Genomic DNA, 12,696 nt, shown 5'->3' with positions numbered 1-12,696 from the left:
GACAGAGGGAGGCGCTGAGGTGCTAACAACAGCCCACGGAACAGGGAATTGCTAGTGTTCTTCACTGAACTCTACAGCTTCTGTGGTAAAAAGAAAGAAACTTTTGACATGTGTCGCTTTTAAACAGGAGTTCGGTGACCCCACAAACTTCACAGACATGCGAGGCCCCCTCCCCTCTGGAGGGGTTGTGGCGAGTCACCAACGCACCCCTTTGACCTGGTGACTCAGCCAGGAGCCACATCTCAACGTGGCCAGGGAGGGACCCAGCTAGGAGGATATAATTAGCATCAGACTCCAGTGCAGCCACTTAGTGTGGGAACAGGAGATCTCCCCCTGAATGGTTTACTTGGACACCAGCTTCTTTATTAAAAAGCAAAGTGATAAAACTGCACATGGTGGCTGTCTGTGTCACTTACTGCACTGCAGGTCAGAGGCTGTTTGCAGGGATTGTCCTAGAAAGCATCCCTGTGGTCTCTGGGTGACTGCAGAGTGGCCATGTATCGCTAGAGATGAGATCTCAGACAACTCCAGGCCATGAGAGTCACAGACCAAGGAGAAAGTCATAAAGGCAGAGAGCAAGGGAGCAAGGCCCTACAAGTGAAGGACCTAGGGGAGGCAAAACCCAAAGGCACAGGATGGATTTCCAGCCAGGCACGTTGAGCAGGGCTGTTGCCACGAAGAAGCAGATTTCCCAAAACCAGGGTCTGCTCTGGGACGAGAGATGCACAGAACAGGAGAAACAGTCTTGTTTTTCAAGGACTCCCCAGAGATGTCACAATCTGGGTGTGATGTCAAAACTACTTCAAGGGTGATGAACTCTGGCCTTGCCGATGAGTCAACAGAGGGTGGGTTTCCGAGAGCCACCAGCTGTTTACACATAGTCACCATGGTGAATGGCTGCCGGAAGCCTAGTCAAGGGTCAGTGGCAGATGCGGGGCTTGGTCCCTCACACAGCCTCATAGGCCATCTGCAGAAATGACCAGCACTCACTCCATACCCCAGGTTGCTCGCCTTCCCTCAGTACCTATGAGACATGCGCCTCTGGGAGGGACTCACCCCACCCAGACCTATTGAGTGCCCACCTTGAAACACACAGGCAAACCGAACCCCTACGTCATGCTCCTGACACCAATGCGCCAGCCCAGTCCACTCGGCCACCACCCTTCAGAGGAGGCAAAGCTCAAGGACACACACACTGCATTCCAGCCAGATGCCCGGTTCTCAGCCCCATCCCAGCTGGGAGACTCCTTCTGGTGACTCGGCCTCCCAGAGTCTTTACCTGTTTCCTCACCTGAGAAATGAGAACCGCTCCCCACCACAGGGCTGACAGCCAGGGGACAAGATGAAGTAACATGTACAGCTCAGGCCAGCGCTGGCATGCAGGGCACAATCCACAGGCACTGGTTATCACCTGCAGGCTTTCTCAGGGGAGAGGGCAAGGTACAGTCAAAGCTGGCAACTTCAGGAATTTGCATGGCCACTCATGTCACCAATGTTCTCGGGACCCTGGGATGCTGGCATGTCATGAGGACTTGAGACCACAGTGGGACTCCCTTTCATAGCTGTGGCTCAAACTCCTGCCCAACTGGAGAGGCAGCCTGGGCCAGTGAGGACAGTCAGCGTGACCTCAGGCAGGCAACGCTGCCCCTCAGAGCCTCAACTGCCTCCAATGAACAGTGAGAACAATAAGCTAGCCTTCCTGCCAAAACTGTCAAGATGACATGTGCCTGGACAAAGGGCTTACAGGGGCCTGGCCAGAGGCCAGGAGGGGCAGCGAATTTAGCTATTCCTGAAGACAGCTCGGGGACTTCCCTGGTGGCGCAGTGATTAAGAATCCGCCTGCCAATGCAGGGGACACGGGTTCGAGCCCTGGTCCGGGAAGATCCCACGTGCCACGGAACAACTAAGCCTGTGCGCCACAACTACTGAGCCTGCGCTCTAGAGACTGTGCTCCGCAACAAGAGAAGGCACCGCAATGAGAAGCCCGTGCACCGCAACGAAGAATAGGCCCTGCTCGCCGCAACTAGAGAAAGCCTGTGTGCAGCAACGAAGACCCAACGCAGCCAAGAAAATTGAAAAAATAAAGACAGCTCATATGAAAAACAGACAGGGCTGGCAAGAAGCGACCTAGTTAGGGCCGAGCGGGGCGGCCCCCCAGGAAGGAGAGACGAACCCACCTCCTGGGGCCTCACAGTGGGAGGGGAGTAGAGGCTAAATTAAGGCTCCTCCTGCCACCGGTGGCCAGGCTGACACCCACGCAGCTAGCCCCTCAGCAGCAGGCAAGCAGCCCCTAGCGTGGGTCCAGAACAGTCACAGAGTATTTGTTGCAGACCTCCTCTTCCTAAGCCCGTCCCAGGACAGAGCCCTGCAGCTGCCTCCACGTCTTTACCTGGGCCTTGCCCCCTGCCCAAACACCCTCCCCAGCCCCTCATGTCTCAAGGCCTATGCATGTGCCATGCCTGGAACTCACACCCCTTCCCCCCAGGGGACCCCTCGCCCAGCAGACCTCAGCTCTGGCATCTCCTAGGCAGCGCCCTTTCACATTGCCCCATTTTATTTCCTTCCTGACAATGACTGCTGACAAGCTCTTCATGCAGATTTGTGTGCCACCCTGTTCATCATCTGTCTCCTGCCTCTAGAATGCCAGCTCGAGAGACTGGGGACCCAGTTGGTCACTTATAAATGTCCAGCCCCTGAGCAGTGTCCCTGTACAGACCAGGCGCTCAATCAGATTTGGGAAAATGTAGGAGCCCAGGCTCTCCCATAGTCTCTGCTCAAACCTCCAGGTGGGAACCAGCCCTGGGTACCGACACCAAGTGCTGAGACCCTGGGAGGGGTCAGGGCTGCACCGAGGGCCGCACGTGTGCCAAAGGAATCCCAACAGCCCTGAGAGGAGGAGCCAGAGCTCAGAGAGGGCAGGGCCCGGGACCCTCAGAGTCCGGAGAGAAGGATCTGGAGCTGGGAGGGGTCAGGTACTGGGACCCTCAGAGCCCTGAGAGAAGAATCCAGAGCTCAGAGAGGGTTGGGCACTGCCACACCCACAACCCTGAGAGAGGAAGGATTAGGAGCTGAGAGGGCTCAGGTACTGGGACACTCATAATCCTAAAGAGAAGAAGGATCCAGAGCAGCCACTGGGATCCTCATAGCTCTGAGGAGGAGGACCTGGACTGGGAGGGGTCAGGCACTGACCCAAGGCCTCATGCAGGTAGAGCCGAGATTCAGAGATTCAAACCCAGATAGCCTCCAATTCCCAGGTTGCTTGGGCCCCTCCCTGGGCCCTCAATTTTTCCTGAACAACAATATGCTACTCTTCATCAAAGACCTTTTAATCTGGGAGAGGGGAGGATCACTCAGCAACAGAGCCCACCCAATCCGACGATGAAATACTCAGGTGGTCGAGGGAGGTGCCCCAGGGAGGGCCACTTCCATTGAATCACTGTCAGGGACACTTCTCTGAATAGGCGCATGATGCTGTCTTGGAAAGATGGGTTGTGTTTACGCTTCCCCTCTCTTCTCTCCCGGAAGTAACCCATCACAGTGAAAAGGGAGATCCGTGGGAGTGCCTTGGGATGCACTCAAGACTGCGTGAAGCCCAAGTCTGGACGCTGGCAGCTGCACATATGACTACATCTTTACCTTCCACCATGTTCCAGGCTGGTCACTAGGTCTGTACAAAGGCAGATCAGACTCCAGACCTCTCTGCAGAGGGAAGCTGTCAGGGACTTCTCCGGCTACTCCAACAGCTAGGCTCCCAGGAGCTACAGAGAAAGTTTTGAAGGATGCTCCTCTCCAGGCCCCTGCCACATCTGAGTCTGTAAAAACCTCTTTGCAATTACATTTGCCCCTTGAACAACACTGGGGCTAGGGGCACCAATCCCTGAGCCGTCAAAAATCCCTTATAAACTTTACAGTCGGCCCTCCATATCCTGAGTGCTGAATCTGCAGATTCAACCAACCGTGGGTCCCCTAGTACTGTAGTATGTGTTTAGTGAAAAAAAATCCACATACAAGTGGACCCGGGCAGTTCAAACCGGTGTTGTTCAAGGACAACTGTAAAAAGTAAAAGTAAAAACCCTCCCCACAAGTTGTCACTGGCAAACCATATAACCACAGCGCTAGAGAATAGAAAACTCTAGACGCTACTGACAGTCAAACATATGAGGTTTTATTAATAACTAATACACTTCACTAGTCACACAAACAAGTTCTTCAAGTCACCTTCCCCATGCCCACCACCCAAGAACACTGAGTGTGCCCAAGCTGTCCTGATTTTACTTCAGTCCACTACATTGCCCACTGGATAACATTAAATACAAAACTGCCAAGTAACTTAAATCAGAAGTCAGCCTCTGGGGCCTCCCTGGTGGCGCAGTGGTTGAGAGTCCGCCTGCCGATGCAGGGGATACGGGTTCGTGCCCCGGTCTGGGAGGATCCCATATGCCGCAGAGCGGCTGGGCCCGTGAGCCATGGCCGCTGGGCCTGCGCATCCGGAGCCTGTGCTCCGCAACGGGAGAGGCCACAACAGTGAGAGGCCCGCATACCGCAAAAAGAAAAAAAAAAAAAAAAAGAAGTCAGCCTCTGAGAAAAATGAAAGTTTGAGTCACCCCCAAAATTTAGCCCAGCCAGCCAAGTTAACACGAGTAGCTCGAGAAGGAGAAGCTCTTCGAGGGAGCCCCTTCCGGCTGATCAACATGGACATACACAGCTGGGCTCTCCGAGGGACGAACTTGAGTCTACAGTTATACCTTCACCCTCATAGGAGGAAGATCCAGCTTAGGGGATGAAACCAACACCCTAAATTAAAAATAGCAGCGTGACAGCATGAGGTGGACGCACAGGCGGGCCTTCCGGACGACTAGATCAAGGGAGGGCAGCATGGCAGGGAAGGCGGGGCTCCAAACTCACAGTGACCAGGTACCAAGCTCACCTTATTTACATGACGCATAAGCTCTCCCCCAGCTGTTTCTAGGAAATCCTGCCTTCCAGGGGAACAAGTCAGAATTGCCCAGGGAAAAAGACTCCCGGCTGGAATTCCACAAGGAAGGGAGGTTCAAGCTGGCCACCGTGCCCCCTCCTCCTCATCTGCAGTGGCACCCCAGCCTCACCTTGGGGAATCCCTTTTGACAAGGTGAGAACTCACTCTTCCAGAAAGATGAAATCCCGGTTCTATGAAGGGGACACTGAGACACGAGGACAGGAAGGAAATTGTCCAAAAAAGTGGGAAGAAGAGCGGGAAGGGTGGGCACTGGGAACAAAACAGGGGAAGAAATTCCCAGCTTAGCTAATGGTGCCGAACAAGTCCAGGGCAGGAAGAAAGCCACATTCCTTCCTAGTTAGTCTCTCTCCTCACCCGCCCGAGGCCCCCCCATCCCCAGTACACACGCGCACACACACGCACACGGCAGGGCCTCCCTGAACCTGACGCCAGACCCCTCCCCCTATAGCCACTGACTATGAAGCCCCCACTTTCCAGGAAAGGAGGAAAAGGGCTCCCAAACCACCTCCCCTCAGGACCTGACCACTGGGCACCTGCAACTTCTGTCCCAACACAGGAGGAGGGCGCCATGACACAAACAGAAATGGGAAGAAGCAGTTTCTGACCACGGCCCCAGATGTGCCCCAAAGTCAGGCCTGAAAGAAGGTAGAAAGAAGCCTCTCCCCAACCCCCCGGGCCAGGTGGCAGAACTGAAACGCCTCGAACTTCCCGAGATGGGCCCAAATCGGCCCCTGAGAAGTTTGAGAGTCAGCAGCCAGGTGCAGTGGCCAGAGCGCCTCCCCAGGTGCCCACAACAGGCTCCCAGCTTGGGAGAGGCACCATGCCAGCAATTCCCCCCACAAAACACTCCCATTTTCTAAAGGTGTCCAGTGACTCAGGTTCACCTAGGGAGTTGGGGACAAGCTGTCAGGTTCTGCCCAAACTCCCCTTCGCAAGAACCAAGAGTGAACCCAACTCCAGAGGCCTCATTGGAAAGCATCAAAGACGGCCCCCAAGTGTAGACACAACCTCCGCAAACAAACGGAACAGGACCCCACAGATGCCCCGACAGCGGTGCCCCACTGACCCACCCTGCCAGCGTCCTAGACGGAAAACCTGCTCCTCAGGGAGCAGTCAGCCATCCCTACCAGCCACCCTGCAAGGAGCCAGACTGAGAAGTCCCAAACCCCCACCTCCCGTGCTCGGACGGCGCTGCCTCCACCCCCTCCCCTGGTCAGGTAAAAAAACGAGTTCTTGCCCAGGTGCCGGTTTAGTGTCGGGAAAGGCCCCGGACGCCTCCAGGTGCCGACACAGAACGTCCCCCGGACCAGGCGCGCAAGTTCGGGCCCCTCGGCCGCCCTGGGCCGCCCGCCAGGGTCGTCTCCCCGCGCCGAGGCTCCCCGCGCTCCGAGCCGGACAGGCGCCCACCCCGCGCCCCACCGGCCCAGGAATCCGCGAGCAGCACCTCAGACGCCGGACCCCGAGCCCCCAGGCAAGGACGTCACGGAGAGGGGCGCGCGAGGCCGACCTGCGCCCCGACGTCCCCGACGGCCGCGCCAAGCCCCATGCCGCTCACCTGGCTGGCGCGGTAGCTCTCGAAGGCCCTCAGGGCACTGTCGGTGAGCTTCACGTGGAACACGGACACCTTGCTGCCGTCGCTCACTCGCCCGCACGACAGCCCGTAGCTCCGATCCTCCTTCAGCGCCGCCATCTTGCGACCATCGCTCCCCCGCCCCCCCCTTCCCGGCTCCAGGGCCGGAGGCGCGCCGGCCACGCCCCACCCCGCCGCCCGCTGACGCGCTGCATTATTCATGAGACGCGACTGGCGACGCCCCCTCCGGATCCAGCGAGAACCACAATCGCCGCCGCACCCACCGCCGACGTGCTACATTATTCGTGAGACGCGGCTGGCCACGCCACCCTGCGGGCCTTGTGAGGCCCACAGTCACCACCCCGACTTCCTGCATATTCATAAGATGCGGATGGCCCCACCTCTCAAGACTCTAGAGGTGTCCACTTTCGTGCCCGGACTCCGCCCCGACACGCGCCCACCTTCAGGCCCCGCCTCAATGTGTATTATTCATGACCCTGACAACCAGGCCCGTCGAAGCCCCGCCCCACCAGCCGCTGATGTGATGTATTACTTATGCGGTCTCTCCAAGTCTTCCGCCTTTGGCTTCTGTTGAGAGCCCCAACGAGGGCGCGGAGGGGGCCAGGCCGGCGCAAAACACGTGGTGGGGGGGGGCGGAACCAGCGGCAGGCTGGGTGGGTGGCTGGGCGTGACTATGCAAACCGAGCGCGCGTTGGACGCTGGGTTGGGCTGGTGGGGCTTCCCTAAGGTTGTTGGGGAATTGTGGGGGCTGGTAAACTTTGCTCGCAATAAGACTAGACTTTTTTTTTTTAATATTTATTTATTTATTTTGGCTGCGCTGGGTCTTAGTTGCGGCATGCGTGTGGGATCTAGTTCCCCCACCAGGGATCGAACCCGGGCCCCCTGCATTGGGAGCGCAGGGAGCGCAGAGTCTTACCCATTGGACCACCATGGAAGTCCCAAGAGTAGACTTTTTTTTTTTTTTTTTTTTTTTTTTTTTTGCGGTACGCAGGCCTCTTCCTGGCGTGGCCTCTCCCGCTGCGGAGCACAGGCTCCGGACGCGCAGGCCCAGCGGCCATGGCTCACGGGCCCAGCCGCCCCGCGGCACGTGGGATCCTCCCGGACCGGGGCACGAACCCACGTCCCCTGCATCGGCAGGCGGACGCCCAACCACCGCACCACCAGGGAAGCCCAAAAAGTAGAGTTTTAATAGAATAAAATCCTACATCCCCACGGGCCCTGAGAGATGGTGGTTGTCCAGTTCTCCTATTAAAAAAAACATTTCACATATAAAATTAACCCATTTAAAGTGTACAATACTGTGGCATTTAGTACATTCACAGTGCTGTGCAGTCACTACCACTATCTAGTTCCAGAACATTTTCATCACCCCTAAAGGAAACCCCATACCCACTAAGCAGGTTATTCCTCACCCCACTCCCCAGCCCCTAGCAACCACTAAGCTACTTTCTCTATCTATGAATTTGCTTTTTCTAGACATTTCATATTAATGGAATCATACAATATGTGACCTTCTGTGACTGGCTTCTTTCACTCAGCATGATGGCTTCAAGGTTAGTCCATGCTGTTACCTGTATCAATGCTTCATCCCTTTTTATGACTGAATAATATTCCATTGTGTGGATAAACCACATTTTGTTTATCCATTCATCCATTGATGGACGTGTGGGTTGTTTCCACTTTTTCACTATTACGAATAGTGCTGCTGTGAACATTCAAGTACATGGTTTTGTATGGACAGATGTTTTCCCTTCTCTTGGGTCTATACCTGGGAATGAAATTGCTAAGTCATATGGTAATTCTATGTTTAACCTTCTGAGAAACTGCCAAACTGTTTTTCACAGGAACTGTGCCATTTTATCAATTTCTTGTTTTACACGTGGGGAAACTAAAGCTGAAGACCAGCTCTGGCTTGCCCAGGAAAGCTCCTCCTGGGCTCCTGGGTCTTCTGACCTGCAAAAAGTTCCTGAGTCATTTTCCTTCTCGCTTGAATCTAATTTACGGTGGTCATAGAATGAATATTTTGAGGCGAGAGAGGAAGGTGAAGGTGTACGTCTCTACCCAGGTGGTCTCATTAGTTCTGCCCACCAGTGCCAGGCTGGCACTACCATCTCTTAACCTCCGATCATGAACTGCTGACCCTAAAGGCAATGCTAGAGTCTGTGAAACCTTTTCCCATACCTGTCATTAATATCTCCATTTACAAATGGAGAAACTGAGGCTCAAAAGGGTTAGGCAGCATGTGACGATATTCACCCTACCAGTGAATGGGCTGCTTGGAACTTTGAACTTGGATCTTTCTGATCCAGAGCCCTCCTGATTACCCTTCATCCTGCCTCTGGTACCTGGGTCCCTTTCTGTATTTCCTCATTGAACCCCAGCACAGGGCCTAGCACAGAGTAGGTGCTCAGGAAATATGTGTTGAATTAATAAATGATCTCATTTAATCCTCACAACACAGCTACCAGCCCATTTCAGGGATGAGGAGAGCGAGGCTCGGAGAATCTGGAAGGTCTTACATACTGCTGCAGAGATTCCAACTCCAGCCTGTCTGAGCTCAGGGCCAAAGCTCTGGGATCCTCCACCCTTCACCTGGGATCAGTCCATCCTACCACCAAGATGCCAGCACTTGCTCAGACACGCTGACCCATTTACCCACTGCCGTGCCCAACTGTGTATCCGGAGGCTGGGCGAGAAAAATATTGGAGCAGGCCAGGGCTGCACTGCCCCTAGAAGGGCCACAGAAGGGCAAGAAGGGTAGCTGTGGAGCAGGCAGTCTGGAGTTAGAGGATGGGGAGGGGAGAGACAGCCAGACGGCTGAATGGAGTAGAACGTGGGAGGAGCCAGCTCTAAGTGCTGACCAGCTTGCTGTGTGACATTGGGAAAGGCACTTGCCCTCTGAGTGTAAGTGGATTCATCTGAGAAACAGACAACAGTACTAGTAACAGTCACCCCACGTAGAGTATTTAAAACACATGAGGCTCTGTGCTCAGTGTTTGGCACCCACAACTGCCTTTTGAGGTGGATACAGTGGCTTGGTCCCATCTGCCAGAGGAGGAAACTGAGCACTTAGAGAAGTTAAAAGACTTAGGAACACTGCAACCATGGGCTGTAGTGCTTGGTAACAAGTATTGATTTTTCTCCACTTTACACTTAATGCCCCAGTGGCTCCCAACAGGACCCCTGAAACGATAATGGAGGAAATCATCAGGCATTGGCATGCTCTCCAAAAGCCTTTAAGAACTAGGTCACCCAAGAAATTGGAAGCCAGTTGATCACCTTGGGTAGCCTCTCAACATATATTCCACCTAGCAAGCCCATTGAAAAAGGTCTAGCTCTGTGATGGGAACAGTGACCCTAGCCTGACCCTCACCCCTTGTAGCCTTGGATGTGTCTCACCCTCTCTGTTCCTCATTTTGCTCATCCATAAAATAGGGATAACAACAGCATTTACCCAAGAGCCTGGCCCTAGACCAAAGGCAAATGGAAATTGTTATTATTATTATTAATGGGTTTACAAGAGTTTATGTACATAATCTCTTTCTGTTAGACATTTATGTTGTTTGCAGTTTGTGGGTTTTTAAACCACACTAGGATGAACACCCACTATTCATTAGTTGGTTATCGCTAATATATGTATTAGTTTGTTATTGCTGCCTATTACTGTGTAACAAAGTATCTCAAACTTAGTGACTTAATATAAGGAACATTTATTATCTCACAGTTTCTGTGAGTCATAAGTTTAGTATGTTTTAACTGGTTCTCTGCTCAGGGTCTCATGAGGCTGTAATCAAGGTATTGGCTTGGCTGTGTCCTCATCCAGAGGCTCAACTGGAGAAGGATCTGTGTTCAAACTCCTTCAGGTTGTTGGCAGAACTCATTTTTTGGTGGTTGTAGGACTGAGGTCCCCACTTCCTTCTCAGGCGCTGGCCACGTGGCCCCCTCCATCTCAGCAATAGAGACCTCCCTCATGTTGAATCCCTCTGACTTCCTCTTCTACAACCAGCAGGGTCAGGCCCACCCAGATTATCTTAAGGTAAACTGTGCCCAATAACAACACAATCATGGGAGTGAGGTCTACCACATTCCCAGACCTGGGATGACACAGGATGAGAAATCTTAGAAACGCCTTAAAACTTCTGCAACGCACAGCCCTTAGAGACACATCTCTGCACATCTGTCCCAGAACTTCCTGAAACTTGAGATGCTAGGTCAGAGCAAATGGACCTTTGGGATTTTGAAGCAAACAGTTTTGCAGCAAAGGGAACGTGATGATCCATGAGAACACTCAGTTTGGAGCTGGCCCCTTTGCATGGTGGGGTGGCCAGCAAGCAGCCTGCTCCGGTGTTCCCTTAGCTGGGCACCTCAGAGCCAGCAAGTCTACCTTTTGGGGCCTCAGGACTCATCTGTGCAATGGGTAGGGGGGGGCGCTCACAGCTCTTCTCAGGACGGGGGTAAAGACATCTGTTGTCAGGGATCCCCAAGACCACCCTTGGGTTTGATAATTCACTAGGAGAACTCAGAAAAGCTGTTACATTCGTGACTATGGTTGATCACAGCCAAAGGATAAGGATCAGCAAAGGAAAAGGGTGCATAAGGCAGAAACCAGGAGAAACCAGGCACAAGCTTCTGGTTGCAGACAGCACTGAATTTTCCCAGCAATGACTGTGACAACACACATGGAATACTGCCATCCAGGGAAGCTCACCTGAGCCTTGTCCAGGGTTTTTGTTGGGGAGGAGGGGTCAGTCATGCAGATATGGCTGACCACCCATGTGATGAAATTCAGTCTCCAGCCCATCCAGTGGTTGAACTGATACCATGTGGCCAAAAGCCCCCACCCTAAATCATATTGTTAGCATGGACTATCTGGTGTGGCCCACGACCTCAGGTAAACACTTACACCAGTCAGGACATTCCAAGAGTCTAGAGGTGACCTCCCAGGTGCCAGTCAAGGGCCAGTCCTTTAAATGTGCATGGTTTGGACAACCCAGGCCTGATGAGTTATTTCTTTACCACTCTAAAGCAGGTGGGGCTCCAGGTGCCCTCATGGCTCCAGCAGAAGTACCACAGGCGGCTTTAATAGTTCACTGTGTGTCACGTGACCACCCAGGAGCCAATCACTGTGGCCAGGGGGCTAGAATGCTCTGATTGGTCAGGCCTGGGTTGCAGATCCACCCCTGAAGGCTGGTGGGGAACCAGCTCCATCTGCATGATGAGGAGTAAAGGTGAGTTCCACCAGGAGGAGAAATAGAGCACAGGCACTCAGAGACACTGATGATTCCACACTGGGTGACCCCAGCCAACAGTCACCACCAGGAAGTTGTCCTTTAAGGATGACATGACATGGAAGTATGCAAAGGTCATCCCACTGAAGTGCTCAGGAGACATGAGCTCTCACACGCAAAGCTCATTCTACCATGTTCACTTCCAACTCACAGCCCACTGAGAGTCGCGCCCCTCGAGGGCAAGTTCAGGCTGAGTCATCGCCCAAGACAGGGTACACAGAAGGCACTGGTATACGTTTTGATGTGAAAGAAAAATCCATCCTAGTTGTCCTCTGAACATACCACGCACCATCCAGCCAGCATACCTTTGCACATGCTATGCCTGAGCCAGGAGCAAACACTGTTTGCCACCCACCAAAGCCCTCCTTGTGCCTTTAGGGCAACTTCGATGCCCCTCGTCCTGGATGTCCTGGCTCCCCACCCCAACCCTGTTCAGACTACTGAGGATGGAATGACCAAGGGGGTGAACACATTAAAGTCACACATCTGGCCGTGGCATTCAAGGCCTTTCTCATCTCCTGGCTTTAACTTGCAGTAAGATGCAGAACCAGCTGGTGGGTGGAGCATGTGCTCTGGAGGCAGGCTGACCTGGGCCAAATCCTGCCTGTTGCTTCCAGGTAGTGGGACCCTGGGCAGGAGCTGTCTCCTCTCTGGGCCTCGGTCTGCTCAGCTAATAATGGGACACAACCAAAGCAACCACGGAGGAAAGGGGCAAAGGTGGAAGGCACACCCAGCCTGACTCCATCATTACTAAAAAGCTAGTCTTCAGGACAGTATGGAACCTGCCAAGGGGACACAGAGACCCTCACCATGGAGCAGAG

General features: G+C 53.7%; 1 protein-coding gene across 1 annotated transcript in view; it reads right to left on the bottom strand.

Annotated features, from left to right (window-relative positions):
* Positions 1-6,709, bottom strand: part of ELL (elongation factor for RNA polymerase II) — an 80,233-nt gene extending 73,524 nt beyond the window's left edge. Inside the window, exon 1 of the mRNA XM_082622170.1 lies at positions 6,552-6,709. Coding sequence (XP_082478296.1) covers positions 6,552-6,686 — 135 coding nt within the window. The 5' untranslated portion in view covers positions 6,687-6,709. The remainder of the gene's footprint in view (positions 1-6,551) is intronic.
* Between the last annotated feature and the right edge of the window lie 5,987 nt (positions 6,710-12,696).

This window comes from Mesoplodon mirus (genome assembly GCF_964341445.2).
Source record: "Mesoplodon mirus genome assembly, chromosome: 5".
Classification (NCBI taxonomy): Eukaryota; Metazoa; Chordata; class Mammalia; order Artiodactyla; family Ziphiidae; genus Mesoplodon; species Mesoplodon mirus.
Note: the sequence above shows the minus strand (reverse complement) of the source record. Positions and strands in the feature narration are given on the sequence as shown.